Source organism: Silurus aristotelis (genome assembly GCF_946808225.1).
Source record: "Silurus aristotelis genome assembly, chromosome: 22".
In the NCBI taxonomy this organism is placed as follows: Eukaryota; Metazoa; Chordata; class Actinopteri; order Siluriformes; family Siluridae; genus Silurus; species Silurus aristotelis.
In genome coordinates, this window is record NC_139595.1 from 13212137 (window position 1) to 13224317 (window position 12181).

Genomic DNA, 12181 nt, shown 5'->3' on the forward strand with positions numbered 1-12181 from the left:
AAAGCGTACGACAGGGTGCCGAGAGAGGAGTTGTGGTATTGTATGAGGAAGTCAGGTGTGTCAGAGAAGTATGTGAGGGTGGTGCAGGACATGTATGAGGACAGTGTGACGGCAGTAAAGTGTGCAGTAGGTACGACAGACTGGTTCAGGGTGAAGGTTGGACTGCATCAAGGATCGGCCCTGAGCCCTTTCCTGTTTGCAGTGGTGATGGACAGGTTGACGGACGAGGTCAGACAGGAGTCTCCCTGGACTATGATGTTTGCAGATGATATTGTGATTTGTGGTGAGAGTAGAGAGCAGGTTGAGAAGAGCCTGGAGAGGTGGAGATATGCGCTGGAGAGAAAGGGAATGAAAGTCAGTAGGAGTAAGACAGAGTACATGTGTGTGAATGAGAGGGAGGGCAGTGGAGTGATGCAGTTGCAGGGAGAAGAGGTGGAGAAGGTGGAGGAGTTCAGGTACCTGGGGTCAACAGTGCAAAGTAATGGAGAGTGTGTTAGGGAAGTAAAGAAAAGAGTGCAGGCAGGGTGGAGTGGGTGGAGAAGAGTGACAGGAGTGATTTGTGATAGAAGAGTATCTGCAAGAATGAAAGGGAAAGTTTATAGGACTGTGGTGAGACCTGCGATGTTGTATGGATTAGAGACAGTGGCATTGAGTAAAAAACAGGAGGTGGAGCTGGAGGTAGCGGAGCTGAAGATGTTGAGGTTTTCGTTGGGAGTGACGAGGATGGACAAGATTAGAAATAAGTTTATTAGAGGGACAGCACATGTAGGATGTTTTGGTGACAAGGTGAGGGAGGCGAGATTGAGATGGTTTGGACATGTGCAGAGAAGGGACATGAATTATATTGGTAGAAAAATGCTGAAGATGGAGCCACCAGGTAGGAGGAAAAGAGGAAGGCCAAGGAGGAGGTTCATGGATGTGGTGAGGGAAGACATGCAGGTAGTTGGTGTAAAAGAGGCAGATATAGAGGACAGGGTGGTATGGAGACGGATGATCCGCTGTGGCGACCCCTAATGGGAGCAGCCGAAAGAAGAAGAAGAATATAATTTTATTAATAGGTTGCTGTTATAGAAGTAACATTATTGTCTTTTCACATAAACTGAGGTGATTAAACAAAGAGTCTTGTGACAAAACCGATAATAGGAAAATTATAGCCATAATAAATGATAGTTCTTAGTTCAAAGTAAATCATTTTAGATAAAGTAAAACCTAATATTATAAAGAGCCAGCGGATTGATTGCAAAAAGTAATAGGTTGTTTTTTTTTTTTATTTCATTGTCAATTAAAATATAATTAAGTAAAAAGTACCGGTAGTCCAAGAATTATGATGGTTTTCGATCTTACGATGACGATGGTAATACAAAAAAAAGGACAAATATTAAAATTTTTGCGCTGTATTTTAATTTTTTAACGATAGTTTGGGACGCTGCCAGGATGTGCGCATCTTCCGCCTTGTGGGACGCTTTACTCTTGGCAGTGATCGACAGAGTCTAGATGTTTCTGTGTATTCCTTTTTTTTGTGTTTTGATATTTCAAAGCATATTTTTAGCTCCTTTTTATCTTAAGACTCCTGGTTAGGCTGGGCCATGTCTCCACTTGTCTCGAAATTTTCAAGTTACAATGAAACGTATCTCCATTGTAACTTCTACATGTATATGTATTGAATTATAAATGTCTTTAAGTAGAAGGTAAAAGTTGCTTATCTTTGATACTCAGTAAAACTAGAAAGCAGACTAATTACTTAAGTACTGTAACAAAGTACATTTATTTACATACTTTACACTATATGTCACCTCTTTGTAGCAACTTCTAAAGTTCTGTTTTCTCTTTGCGGCCTGTAGGAGGCAGTACAAGCAGCTTCTTCAGTGTGTGCTTGTGATCCAAAAGAATTGGAGGGCACTTTTCTGGCGCAGACGCTACTTGATGCTCCGCTGGGCCTCCATCACACTCCAAAAGAGAGTTCGAGGTCGAAGGGCACGCCAGCTCTACACACAGCTGCTTGAGGAGAAGAAGAGGAGGATGGAGGAAGAGCGGAGACAAAGAGAAGAGGAGGAGGAGCGAGAGAGGTGGGCAGGGCATTCTGGAGGAGCTGTGCTAAGAGTTATTAAGACTTTCTACACACTTAATAAGAGTGGGTTGGACAGTTCGTGTGTAGGGGGCTTTGTCATTGAGCAATCGTTTTTCAAAACCTGAGTAATTGTGTAGTAATAGGGGAAAGTTCAGGGTTGTTCCTGGGTTCCAGAGATATGCACCTTTGTTGACTATAAATTATACAGACAATTAATTAAGAAAAATAAAATGCAATAATGTTTCCTACCAGTGTTGTAAAACACATTCAGGGTTTAAATTATGACCCAATGACCTTCACTGTGCTTTGAATTGAACTAGAGTTTGTGTTTGGCTCTTTATGTTTAGAGAGAGACAGAGACTGGAGATGGAGCAGAAGGCCCGTGAGGTGAGTCTCTTATGTTACATTGGAAAATAATGGTTCTAGTTCATTTACCCCACTTCTAATTATGCAGTGTCCCCCGAGTTCCGCAAATCCGCAAATTTTGGACACACCTCTGCAGTTCCTTTGGTACCTTAGTGAATTAATCTAGACATTATGTCACTTGAAAACAATAATGTGTTTAAAAATCTTTTAAGAACATTTGTTAGTGAAAACATAGTTTAAAATGTTATTCCTAACGTTCCTGAACATTCGGTCCCGCTGCAGATTAACGCTAATATTAAGATAATCAGCAACTTGCTGTTAAGTTCTTAATGAAAACCAAATATTTGACATTAGTGGAAATGCAGACTGATGCTTAAATCAGTTTTGTGGTTTCTTGCTTCAGCACCTTCTTAGTGGCTTAAGTTTTCTGAGTCAATGTCAATGTCAAGAGGTCACATCCAACACCACAAAGCCACTGCCGGGCTCTTGAGCAAGGCCCTCGACTGAGCGACCACCTCCCAAAATGTTAGCTCTTGTTCTTACATTTATATTTATAGCATTTGCAGATGCAGAGCAACTTACAACTGTCTTATTTATACAACTGAGCAGGTGAGGGTTAAGGGCCTTGCTCAAGGGCCCAACAGTGGCAGCTTGGTGGGTGTGCTATTTAAACCCACAACCTTCGGATCAATCTTAACCACTGAGCTCCCACCTGCTCTTGATTCTTCCAGAAGTTAAAAATTCATTCTATGTTAATGGAGAAAAGGAGAAAGGTTACACGCTTTGTTAAAAAGTTAATATAATAGTTGCTTATTCGTTCAAATGATAATGGTAAAAACTTGCAAAAAAACTATTTCGGCTTCTCCCATTAGGGGTCGCCACCGTGGATCATCCATCTCCAACTACCTGCATGTCTTCACTCACCACATACATAAACCTCCTCCTTGGCCTTCCTCTTTTCCTCCCTCCTGGTGGCTCCATTCTCAACATTCCCACTGCACATGTCCAAACCATCTCAATTTTGCCTCCCTCATCTTGTCTCCAAAACGTTCTACATGTGCTGTCCCTCTAATAAACTCATTTCTAATCCTGTCCATCCGCATAACTCCCAACGAAAACCTTAACATCTTCAGCTCTGCTACCTCCAGCTCCACCTCCTATCTTTTACTCAATGCCAGTGTCTCTTAACCATATAACATTGCAGGTCTCACCACAGTCCTATAAACTTTCCCTTTCACTCTTATAGATACTCTTATATCACAAATCACTCCTGACACTCTTCTCCACCCACTCCACCCTGCCTGCACTCTTTTCTTCACTTCTCTAACACACTCTCCATTACTTTGACTGTTGTACAGGAAACTAAACTCCTGCACTTTCACCAGCTCTTCTCCCTGCAACTGCACCACTCTATTGCAAAAAAACATTCAGTTTAATTTGTCTTGTTTATTTTATGACTTTCCTTCCTTTGGCTATGGTTGTTGTAATTATGTTGAAGCTTGCCGGTGGTTTTGTGTGTGAAGTTCACAGGTATTTGAATGGCCACACTGTCAACCAACTTGACACTTCTTCTGTGGAAGTGGTGGCTTAGTGGTTAAGGCTCTGAGTTACTGATCGAAAGTTTGGGGGGTTCAAGCCCTGGTATTGCCAAGCTGCCACTTATGGGTCCCTTGAGCAATGCCCTTAACCCTCTATGCACCATGAGTGCTGCAACACGGTTGACCCTATGCTCTGACTCCAGCTTCCTTACATCACTGGGACATGCAAAGAAAGAATTATACTGTGATGTAAAGTACACATGACTAGTACAAAGCACCATTCTTTCTTTACTTCCTATTAAGGATATTGTTTCAATGGCATGAAAAACTGTGGTATCTCAGTATCACATTTGTATCATAAGAGGAAAGATGGAATCCTGAATTATTTATTTGTTATCCAAACTTTCACAGGCGGAAGAGGCACTAAGAGTGGAGGAGGCTCTGAGAATTGAGAGAGAGATAAGGGCTGTGGAAAATAATCCGGAGCCGGCATCTGTTTTGGCCGAGAGCGAGCTTTTAGAGAACCCACTTGAGGATGAAGTTTTCGAGGAAGAAGCCCGTCCAAATGAGGCTTCACAAGTGGAGGAGATTCTACGTCTGGAGCGGGAGATTGAGGGTCTGCGTAGGCAGAAAGAGACACGAGAACAGACTCTGACCGCACAATCCCTGGCACGTCTGCAGCACCTTCGCGACCAGGAGTTGCTCCGACTGGAGGAAGAGGCCTGCAAGGCAGCACAGCAGTTCCTCTCGTCGCTCAACTTCCACGAGATCGATGAGTGTGTGCGCAACATCGAGAGCACCATGGTGCCGCAGGATTGCTCCGAAGAAGCCGACCAAGAGAGGAGGAGAGCTGGGGATGACGAGGAGGTGGATGAAGGATTGGGAGGGGATGAGGAAGGCTTTAAAGACTCGCCGAATCCCAGTGAGCACGGCCACTCCGACGGCCAGCGCACCAGCGGGATCCGCACCAGCGATGACTCGTCTGAGGAGGACCCCTACGCTAATGATCGCGTGGCTCCGCCTCCAGCCAAACCTACAAACATGCCATCACTCTATCATGGATTAGCCTGTAACAGCTACACCACCTATTGTGGGGAAGAGCAGGAAGAGGAACTGATTCCACCAGACGACGACTCCGATTACGATGCGGATGAGTATGATGAAGGTGGCATTGTCCTGCCTCCTAGCATGTCTCTGTCGGTGCTTCAGACTGCCAGCTATTCACGTGACCAGCGGAGCTCCATGGCGACAAGCACCAGTGCAAGCTCAGGGGCGTACAGGTTCAGTTCTGAGGGAGCCCAATCATCGGTTAGTCTCACACATACGTGTATGTAATCATTTACATGTACACACACAGATTCCTGGTATCAAGATAGAAATATCAGAGGTTACATGGTGTTTGTGTGGTACTGTTAAAAACAAATACTACTGTCCTCGTTTGGTAATTACTTTATTTTGTAGTTTATACACAAAAACTCATTCCTATAACTTTATGTTTAATTTTTCAACTTACTGAGTGAAGTTCCGTCAATAAAAACGATTTAAGACAGACAACCAGATAATAAACCGAAACTCTCTCTCCCTTCATTCCCTCAGTTTGATGACAGCGAGGATGACTTTGACAGATTTGATACAGATGACGAATCGTCTTATCGTAGAGATTCTGTCTACAGCTGTGTCACTCTGCCATACTTTCACAGCTTCCTCTACATCAAAGGTACAAAGCAGTCGTCTTTATACACTCCTCCTGTCTTCTCTTTTCTCTTTTGTGTTGCTTAACTGGTGTAAATGTGTTCTGCACTGCAGGTGGTCTGCTGAACTCATGGAAGCGTCGCTGGTGTGTGTTGAAGGATGAGACGTTCCTGTGGTTCCGGAGCAGACAGGAGGCTCTGAAGCAGGGCTGGCTGCTTAAAAAGGGTGGCGGCTTGTCCACACTCTCGCGTCGTAACTGGAAACGCCGCTGGTTTGTCCTGCGCCAGAGCAAACTTATCTATTACGACAATGATGCCGAGGAGAGGATGAAGGGCATGCTGGACATGCATGAAGCGAAGTAAGGGCACGCTTCAAAGGTCTTACAATTAGATTTGGTGACCTTGTAGTGAATAAAATATAAAAGCACAGTGCTTAGTACAAATGCAGTATTGAGTAAAAGGGACCTGGAAGCTTGTACAAAAGGGTTGTACAGATTAAATAAGGGTCTAGAAAGGCACTACAGCTAAGAAAACTGTCTGTCGGACCTGAAAAAGCTGCTAAAATATATTGCATGAAATTACAGAGGGACTTTTCACAATTCTTAGCATAATTAGGAAACAATGGGGTATAAATATACACTAACATTTCGCCACTCGTCGTCTTCGGAACTCGTATATTCAGTCTTCATCACGTCATTATAACCAAAATGTTTCGCCGCATGCTTAGAGCTCGACACAGACTCTCGCTAATGAAACCCGGGTGCGTTTCAGTCTCATGACCGCATGACGAGTCTCATGTTAGCTTGAGTAACAGTGCCATAGAGTGCCTTTTAAAGCATTCTCTTTTGTGCTTCCTGTGCATTTTAAGCCTAAATCATGGGTCCCACAGTGGTTAAAAATGCTACCAAAAAGCCTGGAAAGCATAGCAATAAAAAGGTTTTTATTAACTTTATATCAAAAGTTTTTTACAGTGGGACAAAAGAAGATATTAAGAAACAAAATGTGAACTGTTTTTTTCCAGCGAAGGCCAGGAGACTTGGGTATCTTTCAGCAGTAGTCTTTATTGCACGTCAGAGCACACTGCTTCGGCGCTGCAGTCATTAAGTCCAACTTTTAGAACTTAGCATTGTGGTTATATGAAGTTTTCTGGGTGGGGCAGTCCCTCTGAAGGAGAACAAAGCACTCAGGTGATAAGTAAAAACAAAACATGCACTAAAAGGTCCACACAGGCTTGGCCTTCTTTCAGGTCATTGGTTAAATCATGAGCAAATGGTCACCAAAACAGCAGGATACCTTGCCCCTATATTTCATACAAAGGAGCATTAGGAACAGGCAAACCTTCATCCAGCACAGCAGTTTTCACATCATCATGTAAATTATGCAGTTATTTCATTTCAAATGAAATCAAATCTAATTTTATTTGTCACATACACAAACATACAGGGTACGACATGCAGTGAAATGCTTATTACGACGGTCCGGCCTGAGGGAATAGGATGGGGAGAAAAATAATACAAAGAAAAAGAAGACTGATAAATAAAGTATAAAAACTATATAAAATAAGAATATATAAGATATAAAGATATATATATATATATATATATATATATATATATATATATATATATATATATATATATATATATATATATATATATGAGAGAAAAAGATGTATATACAAAAAATGCTTGTGCTTATTTGTCTTCTAAATATGTATAACGTGTATATATGTATATATACATGTAAATTTTTCCTGGGTTTTTCCTGGTTTCACAAACTTCACAAAAAACTGAGCAACATAACATTAGACCAATGAAGTTTCTGAACGGAAACGAAAAATCGCACCTCACCTGTGTTCTGAGCTGCACAGCATCGGGAGAAAAACTTTCACCGGTGGTGATTTTTAAACGCACGATGATGCAAAAAGATAAACTCCTGAGAGAAATAGTTGTGAAAGGAAGGAGGAAGACAGTGAACAATGACTTACGGCTCCTGTTTAGATACAAGCCGTTGTAACGCGTTGAGTCTGGGTGAAGGGAGAGCTCGCTAACGCCAGTTGCAAATGAAATCATATAAGCACAGACAGGTTTCCAAAACTCGTGCTTATTTATTTTTCTTGGCAACAGCGTTATGAGTTAGTCAAAGAAACTTAGAAATGAACATCAGAAAATAATGAGCACATAATCCTTAGTCTCACACGCACACACACGCAGTAATACCGAAAGAATGCAGTGACTTGCTGTTCCCAAAATGCCGCTCTGCTCTTAAAGGAGCCACAAAATATTTCACCCATTACGCCGTGTAACAGACACTCTCTTTCGGTAAAGCCTGTGTAAAGTTCATTAGTTTCAGTGTAGACACAGGTGCGCTTATTTATGTTAAAAATATAAATATTTGTAAAATTCAGTGGGTGCGGCTTATATAACGGTGCGCTTTATACTCCAGAAATTACGGTACTTGTTCGATACTAATTTTTATTTTAAATTAACACAGTTAAATGCAGAATACAACTTGCTGTGAAATGTAATTTGTGAAATATGCTTGCTCATGTTTGCACAAATTCACTATTTTTTGCCTTTTTTTCAGTATTGCCTTTATCAACTGTTATCTGTGATTGCTGGCCTTCTCTGATTTGTGTCATTTTCATATTGTACAAAATCAGACTTTCATTTTGCAGCATTTTTAATGGCTTAAGATAAATGAATAAATGGCTTTACCATGTGTCCAACACTCAAACTTGTAAATAGAATTGACAAAAAAATATGTCTGTGGTTGTTTTTCACAAATCCAGCCTAGTGGACACTCGAACTAGAAGCACTACATCAACATGGGGTCTCTTGTTATAACTGCAAAAAAAGCACATAAAATAAGACATGTAAGAGACAGTCTATAATGCCTCTCTTTCTTGTTTTCTCTTATGTGTCTTGCTTTATTAGTCAGATCATTGATAACACTGGGAAGGAGAACGGGATAGATATTGTGATGCCAGAAAGAACATACCATCTTATAGCGGATAGTGCAGAGGATGCCAGGTAAGCGTGTGTGTGTGTGTGTGTGTGTGTGTGTGTGTGTGTGTGTGTGTGTCTGTGTGTGTGTGTGTGTGTGTGTGTGTGTGTGTGTGTGTGTGTGTGTGTGTGTGTGTGTGTGTAAATGTACATCAATCTGGTCTGTTTCTTTTATTAGATAGCTCCTACATGCTAGTTTCTAATATTGTAAGTAAGTGTGTGTGTGTGTGTGTGTGTGTGTGTGTGTGTGTGTGTGTGTGTGTGTGTGTGTGTGTGTGTGTGTGTGTGTGTTTTTTTGGCATATGAGGATGTTTATTTTTTATCCAGGGGGGTTGCCAAGTTTGAATACAGTTTTGTCAATCAGTTATATTTAATGCAGTCATTAGTTATTAGTCTGTTTGTCTCTGGCTGCACAAATTATATAGTCCTTATCAAAACCTATTTATTTCTTCTTGATTCTGATGACAGTTTTAATAAAAATACTTAAGAATAAAAATCTTTTTCATTTGAAGTCCAGATGAATGATGGACAAATCCAAATTGTGAGGTAGAATCATAAATGGGAATTGGTAGCTTATCAGTTAAGGCATTGGACTATGGATCAGAGGGTCACGAGTTCAGATTCCGGCCTCACCAAACTCCCAATCCTGGGCCCCTGAGCAAGGCCCTTAACTGCTCAGTTGTATGAATGAGACAAATTTGAGTTGCTCTGGATACGGGCATCTGCCATGTTCCGTTAATGTAACCCATAAATAGACATCTAGGTCAAAGCTAGGTCAAAAATTAGAATGTGAAACCAAGGAAAACATAAAAAACTGAGAAATCTAAGCACAGAAGAAAATGTTTGAGTGCCCGTTTTATACCATGCTCACATCTAAGAATGTGATAGATAGTGACCTTCCATACAAAGTCCCTCTGAACTCATCCATATTTGGTAGTGCTATAATCTAAACCTGAGATTAACAGTACTGAGATTATATATTATAAATCTACACATAATAACCAATAATAATAAATTGGGGGAAAAAATGTAGATGTAAATTGTTTGGGGAAAAAAAAATTTGTGTTTGCATAACTATTCACTTCCAATCCTTTACTTAGTTCTGGTGCAATTAGCTTTCAAGGGTCCCGTGATTAGTAAACTGTAGTGGATGTGTTTGTGTGTGAGTGAAGGGTCATGTAAGCTTATTATTAATATACCTGTTTCTGGAAGAGTCTGTTAGAGCACCTAAACAAGCAACATGATAAAGACCAAGCATCTATCAATGTCTCTGAGTAACTGTTTCTCTGCATGCACCATAGCCACTGGTTCAGTGTGTTGAGCCAGGTACACACTTCTACTGAACAGGAAATCAGAGAGATGCATGATGAACAGGCCAACCCACAGAATGCTGTGGTGAGTACATAATACACACATACACCACAAGCAGTGTACCCACAGACACACCCAGATCATATGTAACTACTGTCATATTTGATAATAAAATATGCCTTTTTAATATAAATATTCATGTTATATACTGTAGCAATACAATGCTAAGATAAAGCTGCAAGAGGGACGGTTTGCAATATTATTACTCATATCAACCTTCATGAGAGTAAAAACATCAAACATCTAACATGTGTTTGTTGCTTTTAACTTTCTGTTGTCTAATAGAGATGCGATTTCCTTTTCTTTTTCTTTATAGGGTACATTAGATGTAGGTATGATTGACTCAGTGTGTGCCTCAGACAATCCAGAGAGGTATATACACACACACACACACACACACACATTTTTTATTAAATGCTATTCCTACACATAAAACTAACTATACAACCAATATATGAACCTTTCTTTTTTAGCCCTTTAACTTTAACATTTTATTTATTTATTTAATATATAAAAGCTGCAGTTTTGAAAAAGAACATTAAACTGACCTACATCTTTAGAAATAACAGATACTCCTTTCCCTATATTTTGGGACATTCCCACATATAAAATCCCTGAACACACTTTTTTATACATATATTTGTTTTGTTTTTTTATATTTAGATGGTATTTTTACATCTAAATAATGCTACCTACATCTTGTAATGCTAATACACCTATACCTAGCCCTTAATAACCAAAAGAACATTATACATTGCAATTACATTGTAATTGTGAAGTTGTAACAATGTAATAAATTTACATTTAAAAATAGATTTCATTTGATATTTTACTTTTTTTTTTTTATATTTTGTACATTTAACAAGATAGTTTTAATGATGTAATAAATGTAAGATTATTATATTTTTTATATCCCCTGTTATACACTTAATTTCATACTCTTTTTTTACTCAAACATTACCATCCTTCTGTTCTATCCTCGACCATCTTTCTCTTCTCTCTCTCTTTTTTTCTATCCCTAGGCCGAACTCATTTGTGATCATCACAGCTCACCGTGTGCTGCACTGCAATGCTGAGACTCCAGAGGAGATGCACCACTGGATCGCCCTCCTGCAGCGCTCTAAAGGAGACACACGAGTCCAAGGCCAAGAATTCATTATAAGAGGTGGGCCATTAAGTCACAAGAAAATATATGGGTCACAACAAATGTACAATTCAGTAATCATGCAGTCCAGAAACACCAGTAAAGTAGTTCATCTGTTTTGTTCTGTTTTACTTTATCGAACTGCTGCAAATCAAATGTCGTTTTTGGTCATTTTAGAAAAGACTGCTGACTGGCACAACTTGTGTCCACACATAACTTAGTAATATACACTATATGGACAAAGGTATAGGGACACCCGACTTTGAAAAGCCATGTCTGTTTTTTTTTCTAAACTGTTATCGCAAAACTGAAGGCACACTATTATGTTGTTGGATGCAGTAGCATGAAATGTTCACTTCACTTGAACTAGGAGACCCAAACCGGTTCCAGCCTGACTATACCCCTTTCCTGAACATATGCTTTGCCTGGATTGAAATGAAAGATCTTCTTTAGAGATCTGACCTCAAACCTACTGAACACCTTTGGGATGAATTGGAACACTGACTGCACCCCAGGCCTCCTCACCTCACCTACACTAGTACCTGACCTTACTGACACCCTTGTGTCTGAATGAGCACAAATCTCCACAAGCGCACACCAAAATCTAGTGGAACATCTTCCAGAAGAGTGAAGGGAATTATAAGAGCAAATTGGGACTCAATGTGGACTGCGATGCTCAAAAAGAAGTACACAAAATTCACGGTTTCTTTATCGTTTTGAACAAATGTTATTTCCGTTACAGAGTGAGTATCTAAACAATTTCAGTACAAATGAGAGGTCAAACACTGTGCATTACGAGTTTTAGATGCAGCTGGCATAATTTCGCACCATACAACAAAACTGCTGCCTGATTTTTAACAATGTAATCTGCATGAATTCACTCCAAAATATTGTGGAGGTCCATATTCTGTTTAAATCATTTTCTCTCTCTCTCTCTCTCTCTCTCTCTCTCTCTCTCTCTCTCTCTCTCTCTCTCTCTCTCTCTCTCTCTCGTCTTT

The 12181-nt window shown here is 40.2% G+C and overlaps 1 protein-coding gene across 1 annotated transcript in view; it reads left to right on the plus strand.

Moving 5' to 3' along the window:
• The window catches only part of myo10 (myosin X), an 84228-nt gene that overhangs the window by 64190 nt on the left and 7857 nt on the right, over window positions 1-12181 (plus strand). Inside the window, exons 23-31 of the mRNA XM_083525447.1 lie at window positions 1842-2066; window positions 2416-2455; window positions 4384-5280; window positions 5569-5689; window positions 5779-6022; window positions 8600-8695; window positions 9970-10063; window positions 10356-10411; window positions 11062-11204. Of these exons, the coding sequence (XP_083381573.1) occupies window positions 1842-2066; window positions 2416-2455; window positions 4384-5280; window positions 5569-5689; window positions 5779-6022; window positions 8600-8695; window positions 9970-10063; window positions 10356-10411; window positions 11062-11204 (1916 nt within the window). The remainder of the gene's footprint in view (window positions 1-1841; window positions 2067-2415; window positions 2456-4383; window positions 5281-5568; window positions 5690-5778; window positions 6023-8599; window positions 8696-9969; window positions 10064-10355; window positions 10412-11061; window positions 11205-12181) is intronic.